The 14,410-nt window shown below is 39.8% G+C and overlaps 1 protein-coding gene across 1 annotated transcript in view; it reads left to right on the top strand.

Moving 5' to 3' along the window:
• Positions 1–10,838, top strand: part of TMEM182 (transmembrane protein 182) — a 41,780-nt gene extending 30,942 nt beyond the window's left edge. The window contains 1 exon segment of the mRNA XM_073351546.1: positions 9,826–10,838. Within this exon segment, the coding sequence (XP_073207647.1) occupies positions 9,826–10,061 (236 nt within the window). The 3' untranslated portion in view covers positions 10,062–10,838.
• Positions 10,839–14,410: the final 3,572 nt, after the last annotated feature.

Below are 14,410 nucleotides of genomic sequence, written 5' to 3'. Positions count from 1 at the left end.
CGGTGCCTGCTGCTGACTCCCATCAGTCCCCATGCTGGATTCTGGGGCCAGCAGGGCGTCATCCTAGCTGACCAGGTCATCATGCACCATGATTGGCTCTTTGCTGGATACAGTGCCCAGTACCCAGTCAAACTCCTCATAAAATGAGAAGTTTTTTGGTGAGTTGCCTTAGGTGTGGTTCTGATCCCTGGTCTTCCAGTACTCTTGAGCTGCTTAATCCACTCCCTGCACTGGTTACCGGTCTGGTAAATGTGTAAAGCTGCCGGCTTCTTCACTATCTGCTGTATGCATGCTCATTCCTGGTACTTTTACTAAAGGCCACAGTTGTGCTAGCCTCAGACCAGAGAGTCACCAAAATCTGGCTGTGCTCCCATGACGATGAAGCAGCACATTTTGCAAAAGGCTTGTTCTGTTCAGTCTCCATTGCAAACACAGAAGGCTCTCTGATGGTGCGTTTGCAGCTCAGTGGTCAGAAGACAATGGAAGGGTTAATGCTGTTTTTATTTGAGTTGATTGGAGATTGTTGGGATAGAGAGGACAAAGGAAGTTGGCCCATGGTATTGTGAAATACTTTTGGTGGACTCTCAGGACCTGATTCAAGCAGGACTCCATCTACACTACACATCAATAGGGCTTGAACCCTGAGTCCTGGCTTGATATGGGCTCAGACCCTCCACCCCTACAGGATCCTAAGATCCTAGTTCCAAGCCTGAGTCTGAGAGATGTGTGCAGATGGCATTGTGGTTTGGTGGCTTACATTGCAGTGTAGACATACCCCCAGGGACTCTAAGCTGCTATGAAAATACATGAAGGGTGCCGAAAAAAGGCATAAGTTTATAGCAACTTAGAGTCCCTCTAAACGTATCTCTGAATTTGCCCTAAATATACTCTTCTATATTCCTGCCAGTTTTCTGTCTCCTTTTGTACTGGTGCCTACATTTTACATAAAAGAATAAGCAGTGTTATGCTATTCCCTCATTTATTGACTCCCATAGCTCATTGGAACTGGTTACCATTTTCCATCAAAGTACTACTTTCTCAACAAAAATAACACTATGTTGGCAGGTTATTAAGTTGCAAGGGTATTATCTCCTTCCCCCACTACACTTCATCTGCTCCTCTTTAATGGTATAATGTAAATATTACAAAAGCACAAACACTCGGAGCTGAAGTTGCAACTTTTACTCTTAAACTCATATATTACACAATATATAGTCTCCCAATGTACAAGTGCACAATTGATATGGGCATCGTATTGAAGCATTGCTTTGTCAGTCTTGGAGAGTATGAGGTATCATTTTGTAGTAGAGAGGGGGAGTATGAAGCACTGGGCCTGGTGCAAGATCTAAGGCCTAAGCCAAAGGCTGTAAACTAAAGTCAGGCCATGTATTAGAGCAGATTCTTAAAGGTTCACTGTCCAGTATATGAACTTGGCAAAGTTGTTGCTAGCATATTAGGCATTAAATATGTAAATATATTTCAAAGTTAGTACAGATACACCACAATTTAGTACAAGATAAGATGGTTTGACAGAACAATGAATAGGGATGTTGTGTCCAATATATCGGGAACAAGGGAAGGTAACAAACAAATGTCATGAAACATGTAAGGTGGTACGTAAGTTATGTGTCTCAGTTATTTGTTTCAGTCTATAAAGGTTGGGGTACCCAACAAGTTTTATTTTGTACAAAATCTGGAGATAAATTCTCTGAGGTAGAAACCAAGAGCTCTGGGCTCCATTTCTGGCTCTGCTATTGCCCTGCAGCATGACCTTGGGCAAACCACTTTATCTATCTATACCCTGGCCCAAATTCTGAGTAAAATGGTGATAATAATCTCTACATCCCTTTAACAGACTTTTGAGATCAACCTAAGGAAAGCCCTGCACAAGTACTAAGTATTTTATATTATTATTATTATTGATTATTTAAAAAAAACCCAAACATTTACATTTGTTCCTCTAGCTCCCACATAATCATTTCTTTTTTAAAAGTTAAGAATTTATACGAAATGATAGGTTATCTTTCCTAGCTTTAAATGCTTTGTAAATCTTTATGCAGTAGTGGTGTTGTGATATTAGAGAGGCAAGGTGGAGGAGGTAATGTCTTTTACTATCCAATAAAAGACATCACCTCACCCACCTTGTCTCTCTTGTACAGCTTTATTCTTTTACACTCTAAAAATCCTTGGAAGTCCTGCTCTTTCTTTCTTTCTTTCTTTCTTTCTTTCTTTCTTTCTTTCTTTCTTTCTTTCTTTCTTTCTTTCTTTCTTTCTTTCTTTCTTTCTTTCTTTCTTTTCTTTTTGAAGACATTAGTCTGGACTTGCGAGACAGCAGAATTTTTGCATTTGTGACGAGGTAGTAGGAAAGCAGTATAAACTAGTGGATAGGGCCCTGGATACAGTTGGGTTGTATTCTTGACTGATACTGGTCTAGTGAGTGACCTTGGACAAATCACTTCACATCTCTCCATTTCTTCTCCCACCTGTTGTCTATTTTAATTGTAAACATGTCAGGGAAGACACTACCTCTCATTATTTGTTTGTACAGTACCTAGGTCACTAGGGACCTAGTCTAGACACTACTGAAATATCAATAATAATGAAGAAAAGCTGAGAAATTGGACAAAATCCCACTCTGATTTACCAGGAGTGCTACCGAAGAGAATGACTTGTGATATTATCTGGACTGGTATATTTTGAACCAAAATATGGCTGCTAGACCCAATAAAGAACAAGTGTAAGTATGTGTGTGTATGTGTGTATGAGCGAGCAGTGTGGAGGGAGGCAGTATGTCTGTGTAAGGAATAATGCCTGCTGGATGCTTGAGGAGGTGTGCTGAGAATGCTGACCTTGCAGCCAGAGCTCCTCCTTCAGCATTACAGTGCATGCAACAACAGTGGCTTTCATAGTGCAAGCAGTAAGTAGCATTATGGCTGCCTCCTGTGTGAATATATTACAGAAGGGGAATGGGTGCATTCCATAACATACTCACTGACAGCAGTACAGCCTATAATTACCATGGGCGTAATCCTGCAAGGTATTGTGCACCTCCTGGGATGAATTTATAGCTTTCTTGATGGGACTCACTGGTCCCCGTGAGACGCACAGCACGTTGCAGGATCAGGCCCTTGTGGGCACTTGAGATCAGAAATGTATTGAGGATTATTTCACTTTTTTGCGGATAGAGACAGAATATGTGAAGGGAATCGTCTTCTTTTTAGCTGCTCAATTATGGCCAAAATCTGCCCTCCGATGTACATGCCAACCCCATTATTATTCTACGTGAGATCTGGTGCGCATATCTAAGAGCAGAATTTGTCTGTCACTATCTCCTATAAAGGTCCCAGGAGTGATAATGACAGCGGTTAGAGTGTGAGAGAAGCCTGAAGTAAACCTGAGGACAAAAAAAAATTAAAATAAAAAAAAATGGGATTATAAAAAGTTGCCTTCAAATTAGAGGGGTTCTAATCTCCTAGGCACAAGCAAAAGGCTCACATCATTCTGTCCAGCACCTGTTGTCTTCATGTCTATGTAGTGAAAGATTTGTGCTATAAACAGACATTTTCCTTTGACAAGTGAAAGGCATTTCTTCGAGGGAAGAATGAGTATTAAAGGCCAAGAAACTGCCTCTTGAATTCATAGACATTTCTAAAGGTTCGGTATTCTTTTTCTTCTGCAATATGCAAAAGTATTTGTTTGAAAGAAATTCAAAAGAACAAATGCTAACGACAGAAAAGAGTGACCTCAGAGAAGTCCATGTCTTATCACACTGCACAGTGCTGTGTATCAAACATGTGTGTTCTTAAAAAAAATAAATGCAAAATGGAAAGAAAAGGGGGGGAAAGTATTTATTTATCCTAATCTCTCTCAGACATATTTCATGTTCTCGAAATAATTTCACCCATCATTCCTGATTCACCCAACTGCTGTTTTGTTCTATGCTTTGCAAGGGCAAATGGACACCCACACCCTTTGCAAAAGGTCTACAAGCTGAAAAATGTAGAAATATACCACAGTCTGAAATGTTGCTAAAAATATCTGTTTCATGAAATTGTGAGGGTTTTTTTTTTAATCTCAGTCATTTTGGCTGGAAGCTTGGCCAAGAGAGTTCATGACAGATGGTCAGCATAAGATTTCCCCAATAAAGATATTCATTTTGCTACATTCTGCTTTGTAATGAACTGAGATTCGAATTACACTTTGAATGGATGCTTACTAGATTTTTATTGGCATGGCTAATATTTAGAAGGAGAGAGATGAGCTAGTGGTGAAAATTTGTGTCTATAAAAATAAGATGGAGCAGCCACAGCAAATTATTTAACAGGAAATTATTTTTTGCAACCTTCCACAAGTGATGTAAACTTTATCTAAATAAATACTCATTACAAATGACGCACATAATTCTGATTTCACTCATATAAGGTTTACATTGACTTTGTTATTTCTTGTGATTTACACTAGTGAATTAGCTTCAAAATGAGGCCCAAAGCTTGTACATATCAGGGAATATACAGCATTATGCTGATTTAGCTTGCTGTCTCAAAGCTTCAAACACCAAAACAAGTTATGTTTTTCTTATTATCTTATAGAGAAACTTCCTTTAAAAATTATTATAGTCCCTGTATATAAAATGAAGTACTTACATACAATGGTAATAGGTGCCTGTTTAAAACCCTTAAGCAAACAGCTTCTCTTTGAATCAATATCACTATCTGTTAAGTATGAGTAACAGGAGGAAAGTCCCATTAAAGACAATGAAATTTAAACATGTGCTTAAAGTTTAGCACACACGTGTGGATTCCTATAGGGATGGTTTACTAAAAGGAAGCCGCCAACCCTAACATCAGAAGTTTCCAAGCAGATGATTTAGCAATAAAGCAAACACTATGCTGATGATTTGCTCCTCAGATCCTGACATTGCTATTAATAGGGTGTTTTTCTGTAATATTTCAGAATACAGGATGAAATGAGCAAAAAAGTGGGGTTTTGCCTCTTACTAAATTCTGCTTCCCAACCCATTTTATGTGTTCTTTTCTGTGATGGAATGCACAAGAATTTAAGTTCTGACTTTAATTCAGCAATAAACTAAAAGGTAGAAAACTTATTAGTCCTTATTACCTGCTGGGGGCACTTAGAAATAATAAAAATGGTCTTAGTGCCTCAGTTAACAAATGTGGTTTATATGTGGTCCCTTTCATTTCCTTCTACCTTTTCCATAAGTATTTTTCTCTCTGCTTAGGTTACATTTTCTTAAGCAGGTTTCCCTGCATTACAATTTGGCACACATAAGTCTCAATGCCCTGCTCTGAAATCACATGATGATATCTGTCTTAGTCTATGTTGCTTCACTGCTTTTGCAGTTTTTGCTCCCCTCTCTGCAGCTATTCAAAGTTGGGCCCTTACTTAACAATTTATAAGGGTTGTTCACTATTGCTGTGAGTATGAAGGGTGTTGATAGTAAGGGATCACATTCCACGGTGCTGATAGTAAGATATCACATTTCAGGAATCAGTCATTTTTAATACCAGAAGCTCTAATCATGTTATCTAGTACATAGCTGCACAGTGCACTGGAGATTGAAAGTGCTAGAGGTCTATAAGGACTAGTTATTTTTAGCTGTTGTTACAATAAAAGCACCTATGTCACCACTTCACCTTTTTACTTACTCTGGGTGAAACACATCCCTGTGGAGAGGGCCAGCACAAGGCTCATGTGCCACTGAGGTCGTACTTGCACCCTCTTTTGAGGGAATTAAAATGATATGTAGGTATGGTGTTGATATGATGTGTAGGCCCCTTGGTAAAGGTCCCCTGTTCTTTGCAAACAACTCTTGTTTCAGACTTAACAAACTCACTGCACCGAACACATCTCTTCCAGGTTATTTATCCAGAAGGGATAACATAAGGTATCCACAGAAAGCTTATAACTTATCGAAACTCATAATCATTGTGAGATGTGTGTATCGATAGTACTTAAGGAATAATGTAACTATAGTGAAAGTATGCTTTGTGGACTTCAAGTAAAAGTCAGTCACCAGGGGATAATGTCGTGGTGCAGGAGGGAGTTGTCACCTCTGCCTGGTTAGCTGGTGATGTAATGCAAAGTTCAGTGGTCTAGCCTTGCCCCACCCCAGGACTATCAATGGAAAACCATCAGAGACAACTGCAAATAATCAAAACCACTTGGAGGTAAAAAAAAAAATATTACAATAGACAGGGGATCACCCTGCCTGTGAATAAAGACAAAAGACTATTTCAGTATAACACACAGTGGGGAGGGGCACTCTGTATCCATTAACGGAGGAGACATTATGGAGCAGGGGTGTTTTCATGAAAGTTTGCATCCTGGTTCCTATAAAACCAGTCGGCTCTCCGATAGACTGAATGGTGAGGGGAACACCTACTTTACTACATAGGAAAGGTTTCAGAGTAGCAGCCATGTTAGTCTGTATCCGCAAAAAGAAAAGGCGGACTAGTGGCATGTCTCTAAGGTGCCACAAATACTCCTTTTCTTTTTACATAGGAAAGGTGACTGTTAATAAGTGTAGGCATTTTATGTAGTTTGCATTTTATGATTTTGTTTTGTATCATAACCACTTATTTCTACCACTCATTTGTTTCTAGTGGAATCTCTATTCCTTCTTAAATAAACCTTCTCTTGTTTTATTACAAGTGCTGTGTGTTATACAGGCACAGTGATTCAAGGTAAAACTAGTAGACGAGGGTGAAGTGCTACTATGGGGGCAGAGGATCTGGGATTTCTGTGAGAAGCCAGTGTCAGGGGCTGGATATCACAGGGGAATGCTTCAAAGGGATGTGGGGCGCACCTATTGTTAACCTGCAAGGCAAAGACAGAGCTGGCATAGCTCAGAGACTAGTGCTTGAATGGCAGACAGTCTGGTGGTGTTAGGGAGCTAACAATCCACCTGCTACGGGCAAGGCCACCTCTCACTAAAGGCAGGAGGTAACAAGGTGACTCCAGTCCTGGGTACCCCAAGGACAGTCACAGTTGACCATCTGCCGAGAGATAATTTAATCTGTGTATGGATTTTGTCACATTATTATTAAGGCATCTTTCAATATTTGGGTACTGTCTTGGGCTAGTGCCATCTTTGCTGTACTCCATTAATGTATTTGGCCCTGAGACTTTTCTCCCGTTACACAGAAAAATACTAGACTGTGTCCTCTATAATTCTGTTCGGTTCCAATTTTGTGCTAGTCCTCTACAGTAGCTGTTGTTGATAGGTGTTCTGTCACAAGATTCTCTTGCTCAATTTCACATTTATTCGGAGAATCTGCAGTTTGATTTCTTCTTGTGCATGTTTTGCGCTAAGGTATCCTCTATCTCAGATTATTTCACTAATACCAGTTGTATGTCTAATACAACATCAGTACTACATGTAATCAAGGTTTCAGAGTAACAGCCGTGTTAGTCTGTATCTGCAAAAAGAAAAGGAGTACTTGTGGCACCTTAGAGACTAACCAATTTATTTGAGCATAAGCTTTCGTGAGCTACAGCTCACTTCATCGGATGCATACTGTGGAAACTGCACAAAAGCTCACGAAAGCTTATGCTCAAATAAATTGGTTAGTCTCTGAGGTGCCACAAGTACTCCTTTTCTTTTTTCATGTAATCAAGGTTGACTTTATGCAACATTTTGCTTAAAAGATTTTAAAAATTTAATTTATACCTTGTAGAGTTGGGGTTTTTGACTTTGTCATGAAATCAAGCATTTGGAAAATAAGTAATCCCGAATGTGTATTTCATAGATGGGCAGTGTGTATAGAGACCTGCCTCACTCTTTATATAGCAGTTCTGCTTGCCTTCAATCTCATTAAAATTGCAGATCCTTTGGGAATTTAAGTCATGGTTTGATTATGCCTCAGGTTAACCACTTTAGCTCTTTTTTGGTAGTCTTCAAAGTCTAGTTTTCATAAACTTTAAACAGTTGTGAGCTATCTCCTGTCAGATGTTCATGAGGCAGTATAAATGTATTGTGTTTTGACAATAAAGCACCATGTCAGTGCACTTAACTCTCTGAATTTGGGTTGACTAATGATTCATGAATACAATTCAGCTGGTTTTAGGCCTTTTATATTTAACTACTTGACAGCAATTGACTTCATACTAGGAGACCTGGAAAACCAAGCTCCTAGTAGAAAATAATTGGCCTCCAGTTTTCACAAATGTGCTACCACATTCCAAAAATGAATGTCTGGCTGGAAACCCCTTTATTTATTTAATAACACATAGCACTTGTCTTTTCAAAGGGTCACACCAACAGTAAGTCTCTCAATAAACCTCTGAAGTAGGTAAATATTATCCCCATTTTACAGATGATGCACGGAGAAGTTCAGGTTAAAATTTTACAAAAGATTTTGTGTGCCCATCCTTGGTCTGATTTTTCAGAAGTGCCAGAATATGCCACACCAATTGAAATCAAAGGGAGCTGTGAAAATTAGTACCAAGGTGACTCAAATTGGACACACAACATCTCAGTATATTTTAGCTTATGTTACTTTGGCAGAGTTTGGAATAAACACAGAAGAAGCCTTTGACTCCCACTCCCCTGCTCTTTTCTGTGCAATCTATTGATTGTCATATTTTGTTGCAAAGTGCCCATGAATGAGTATTTTTTAATATTACTGAACAGTGGAATCTTCATATTAGCATAATGGAATGGAGACTTAATAAGTAGAACATCCCTCTAACATTTTAACATTTGAACAAATGGAAGGCAGCAAACTGAGGGCTTGATCCTGTAATCTCAGTATACCCAGAATTCCCGTTGTCATAAATGGGAGTCTTGGAGTGTGCAAAAAATTCAGGATCAGGTCCTTACCTTAACAGATGATCCCCAACTCCAGTCTGGCATCCATGCTGCAAGGTCATATTTTTGAAATACTAATATTCCATGGAATAAAATGTAGTAGTGGGGATGTAACCAATACCTCAGCCAGCACTGGTGGTGCATTTGGCTCCATCTACCTGGTTCTGGTACATAAAGTAGTGGAAAAATGATTAATAAAGTTTACAGGACGTATGTTCCTATTTTTCCATTTGTAAGCAATCCAAGGAATCTCCAGAATGGTGACAGGAGGAAAAGGCCATTTGTATTATGGTGAATTCCTTTCAGGAAGCTATTGTAAATCTGATGTAAATATTAACATACGACTTCATTTTTATTATTAAAATTTTAATTTTTTTCATATTGCAGTCTTATTCCAGAGGGAAATTTTGGGGACTTTTCCAGTGTGATGCCACAGGATTTGCCCATAAAATGATTGAGTGGAATCTCTGAACTGAATACATTCTAAATGATGCCATTGACATGAGGTACCATTGTGAAGTGCCTTGGCGTGGACATATAAAAGAGGTGAAGGGAATGCAGGAGTCTCCCTCCCACCCTCTTGACATCCTGCACAAGATCAAGACACAGAAGCAATCCCTGAACTTGGGGAGCAGAGAGTTATCTCTAGAGCCCTCACAGGTTCAAGTACAATACAGTGGATACTCAGCCAAATCCAAGACATAAACATGTTGCTGTTTTGCTTCATTGTGGCTTTGAACTGCATACCAGAATCAGCAGCACTCTTGCAATTGGCTCCCTTTGGGCTGATGCTTCCCTGTGCCCCTCTGGTGCAATTCAGAAACAAAAAAGGGGCACAGAACAGCAGTAAGCAACAAATATGTGAAGATAGCTAACAGTACTTAGCAAACAGGACTCGATCATTGACTGGTTCCAAGGTGATACCATAATCGGTAAATATAATAATTATTTATTTCATATCCATTAACAGTAAAACTCTCATGTTTCTTTTTCAGGCATCTTGTTTTCACTGGTGGTCGTGATGTATGTCATCTGGGTCCAGGCAATGGCTGATCTGGAAAACTACATGAATATGAAAAAAATTGATTGCCCAGACTTTGTTGCTTATGTGCACTATGGCTGGTCTTTCATACTGGCTCCTATAGGAATATTTTTTGCTTTGATTGCAGGAATGCTCTTCCTATTAGTAGGGCGTACTATTCACCTGCACTCTGACTTATCACACATCTAATAATGGGTATACTGGGATTGTGATAAAACTTTTAAACTGGAACACAAATTATGTACATTATTGCCGCTACTACTATATAGCGTTTGTAGAGGCACTTCTAGAATTGCTTACGTTACTTGTTTAATTGAGACGTTCCTATGGGACATAAAACTCAGTATAGGGAAAAAAATAACTTTCATTCCTATCCAATTTCTTTAAGTTCTTTAGGTACTACATGGAATGGTTCTCCACATAACATTAGTTGCAGCATTAGATCTCCCTGCAAACACAGGAGGGCAAAAAATCACCAACAACATAAAAATGGGTCAAATCAGGATTTTCTACATTTGTCTTAGCCATTTACTTTGTGCCACTGTCAAAAAAGTCCTTGTGGAGAATGGTAAAGACAGAGGAAAACAAGTGTTCAACAGAGTAATTTAATCCACCTCCTCTCCCCCTTTCCAAAACTTTCCTTTGCTTTACTATGAACAAACACTTCTGCACTTAAAAATAGAGTACAGTTGTTCATGCAGTATCCACGTGAACTGGGCAGTAGAGAAGATGATTCCAGTGAATAGTGATTTGGGGCTAGTATCTACATGTAATAGCTTAACTGTCAACATGATATGTTTTACTGCTATGTAAACATTTGAAAGCCGTATTCTTCTATATTCTGAAATCTGTGTTCATTTGTGGCATGGTTCTGTAAGCCAAAATAATATAGTTAAACTACTAACTAAAGGTATGCCAAAATTATATAATAACACATATGGTGTACATTTTTTAAATCAAGTTTTTACCAGGACATTTTGTAGGTATGTTTGATGATTGGCTTTTTCAAACATTATCCATGATTTACATACTTTAAATAGTGAAAAATTGCTGTATAATGAGATTTTTAATTAAAAATGTTTATTATGAACACAATATAAAGTGCATGAACATGTATGTCTTCTGCAGCCCTCAAGTGTCTAAATATTTGTATATGAAATCTACAACATGATAGACCAAATCCTGCTTTCCTGCAAAGAGCCCCAATGAAAGCAATGAGACTACTCCAGTGAGGAGGGAAGCAGAATTTGGACCTACATTATGTAACTGGGGATAGCTGGCTGTGTGTATTTGTGCCTGCATGCATGAGTGTAGGTGCTTGTATTCCTAAAGTGGAGGGGGTAGAGTTCTAATATTAGGGAAATTTCTTTCGCTTGGGACTAGTTCTGGTTGAAATTCAATTCATCTGAGAGCATGGGTAGAGTCTGCACTTTGTAACTCACTGCAAAGTAGTCTTGAGTTGATGGAGAAACATAAAGATTGTATGCTGGTTTCTTCTAGTACCCAGTGCTTCATTCCACAGCTGTTATGAGTACTAATGGCATCTCTAACTGGCAGGAAAGCAGTGACCTCTTAGAAGATGTGGTGGGATAGATTGTCTGTTGCTTCCAATCCAGCAGCAATCCAAATTAACTCTTCCCTCCCACCCCCTGCCGATGTATTATGATCCTGTCCTGAATTACATGATCATATGCTGTTTCTCAAATAATACAGTATGTCCTCTTTTTTTCTCTATAACCTTAGATATTCAATGGCAATTGTGCGAGTCAATTTGATGATCAAGAGCTATTTGACTAGAAAACATTGGCAAGCCCTGTCCAATGCTCCCCAGGAAGGAATCCTTCTCCACAACCCCTTAGGAGGTCCGCAGGGGTGACACACTTCTCTGCAACCCTTAGAAGTTGTGGAGTGCTGAGAAGCCTCAGAGCGGGGCTCCTTCCTGTAAACCTTCCAATGTATGCAAGAGCAACTAATAGATTCTTCAAGGAATGAGCCAAAGGCTCCTGTGGAGCCCTTAATTCAGCCTATGAGCATTTTCAGAACTCTTTCTATTATGTAGCTAAATTGGCTAGCTACCTACATGCAATTCAGCTTTCCTTAATGGTGCACTCTGGGCCAGACTGTGACATAATCTAAATAGGAGGATAAAGGAGAGATGTACAATATGTCATTCCCATACCTTTCACTTGAAAATTCAGTGCTGCCTTTTTACTGAACTTTGGAATCTTGCCTTTCTTTGAATGGATTATGTTGCTCATGTCTCAGCAGCATGATCATTTTTAGTAAAGGCTTGAATATTCCATTTAGCTGGTTACCCTCACTTTCTAGCACCTTTGTGCGTGTACTAAATGGCTGAGTTTCAGGACATTTTCACTCAGATTCACACTTTGGAATTATTTTACCATTGTGATGTAGCAATTACTTCAATTTCCATAATCTTTTCTGCTCTTATGGCAGAACTCAGGTGGCAAGGGGAAGAACGGTGGCTTTTTTTGGTTGAAACCCATTTTTCTCATTTATTCAAATTACAGTAGTCAGATATTTTGTTGAGACATCATGGGCCAGATCCTCATCTGGTGTAAAACAGGGTAGCTCTATTAAGGACAGTGAAACTCTGCTGATTTACACCACCTGAGGATCTGATTTGGTTGTTTGGTTCTACTGCCGGTTGAGTAGTCTCTCCAATTTCCATAAAAAAACATTGGGGCCAGACTGTCACTACAAGCCCATACAAGGACTAAAGAGAGAGTAAGACCCCACCTTACACCTGTCATGCATGCTACTTGGGCTAGTTGGGTTGAGAGGGGCTTTGTTTGCACACACTCCCAATACAGCAGTCGGAGGGTCTGAGCCACTGAGCAGAATGTTATGATATGCTGCTGTTGTAGACCAGCAGTAAAGTGGGGGAAAAAGGGAGGGAATGGTGCTCAGAGGTGCTGTTTCCTGACGCGTCAAGCTAAGAACACTGCCTTTTTCTCAGGGCTGTGCCTAAAAGCCTTTGGTACTTTGGTTTTCAATAAATTTAATTACAGAGCAACATCCTTTTAAGGACTCCAGGAAGGGCAAGCTAGCTAGAGAGTCTTGGTCTGTGGTATTCTTCAGATTTAATGTTTATCTGGAAACGCTGGTGGAGACACCAGTATTTTTGTGATTAGAGCACAGTAAAAGATTTTTTAAAAAGGTTAAATGCCTTAATCTAAATATCTGGTGAAATTCGTCAAATGAATTTTTCCCAACCGTATCTGTATTTTAATTGACCTCTCAGCTGACCAGTCTGTGGGAAATAGTGAGAAAAAAAATGTTTATCAACTAATTTATCTGGAAAAAGATTGTGAAAGGGGACGAATAAATAATAACAAATATTTTGTTACCAGATCTTATCACAGGACTATGTTGGAGGCTGGAGGTGTTACTAGGAATCTTGGTCTCCAGTGAAAAGGAGGCTGCAAGGGGCATTCACTTTGTGGAGAACAACGCAGAGGCGACACTGTGGAGCAGTGGCTCTGCCAGCCATTTGATGCAGCTGTTATTGGGTCCAGAAGAAGGGACTGACACAAAATGGCAAATGCTGCTGTAGCTGAGATTACAATGAAAGATTCTCCCTAGTTTATTCTAGTTTCTAGGCAGGTTGCTGGAGTTCCGGCTGAGCATGAACTTCATTAGGTTCCTGGTAATTTATTAATATTTAAATTAGTGAGACAAAGGAATTATCTCCTTTGTGGAAACAAAGAAAGAATCTGGTTTTATTACTCTGCAGGGTGTTCAGCTATTAGTCACAAACTCCAAAAAAGCCCCACGATGTGTTAGCAAACTGTTAATAACAGAACATGTGAGTAATAGCTGTGCTGCTTTCCACATCCTTGAACAGCTGCTTATTCTCTTTGAATAGGTGATCCCAAGTTACAGGTGTTAGGTGATAGGTTGTCACAACCCTTACTCAGTCATGCAAAGAAGTGAGGCAAAGTTAAAAAGCTGGGCATGCTTGAGAAAAAAATACTGAGCAGGGACCAGATAACAGTCTACAAATATGTTATAAAGAGTATCATGATCAGTTGTTCTCCATGTCCACTGAAGGTAGGGGAAGAAATAATGGACTTAATCAGCAGCTACGGAGATTTAGGTTAGATATTAGGAAAAACTTTCTAACTATACAGATAGTTAAGTTCTAGAACAGGCTTCCAAAGGAAGTTGTGGAATCTCCATCACTGGAGGTTTTTAAGAACAGGTTGGTCAAACACCTATCAGGGGTGGTCTCCAAACTTTTTACGCCCAAGATCACTTTTTGAATTTAAGGGCAAACCAGGACCTACCCCTCCCCTTCCATGAGGCCCTGCTCCTTCCCAAAGCCCCACCCACCTCACTCCACCCCCCCCCCCCGTCACTCACTCTCCCCCACCCTCACTCACTTTCACCGGGCTGGGGCAAGGGGTTGGGGTTTTTAAGGGGGGTGCAGGCTCTGGGCTGGGGCCAAGGGGTTTGCAGGGTGGGAGGAGGCTCTGGGCTGAGCTTGGGGGTTGGGGTGCAGGAGGAGGTGATGG

This window comes from Lepidochelys kempii, chromosome 1 (genome assembly GCF_965140285.1).
Source record: "Lepidochelys kempii isolate rLepKem1 chromosome 1, rLepKem1.hap1, whole genome shotgun sequence".
Lineage (NCBI taxonomy): Eukaryota > Metazoa > Chordata > Testudines > Cheloniidae > Lepidochelys > Lepidochelys kempii.
Note: the sequence above shows the minus strand (reverse complement) of the source record. Positions and strands in the feature narration are given on the sequence as shown.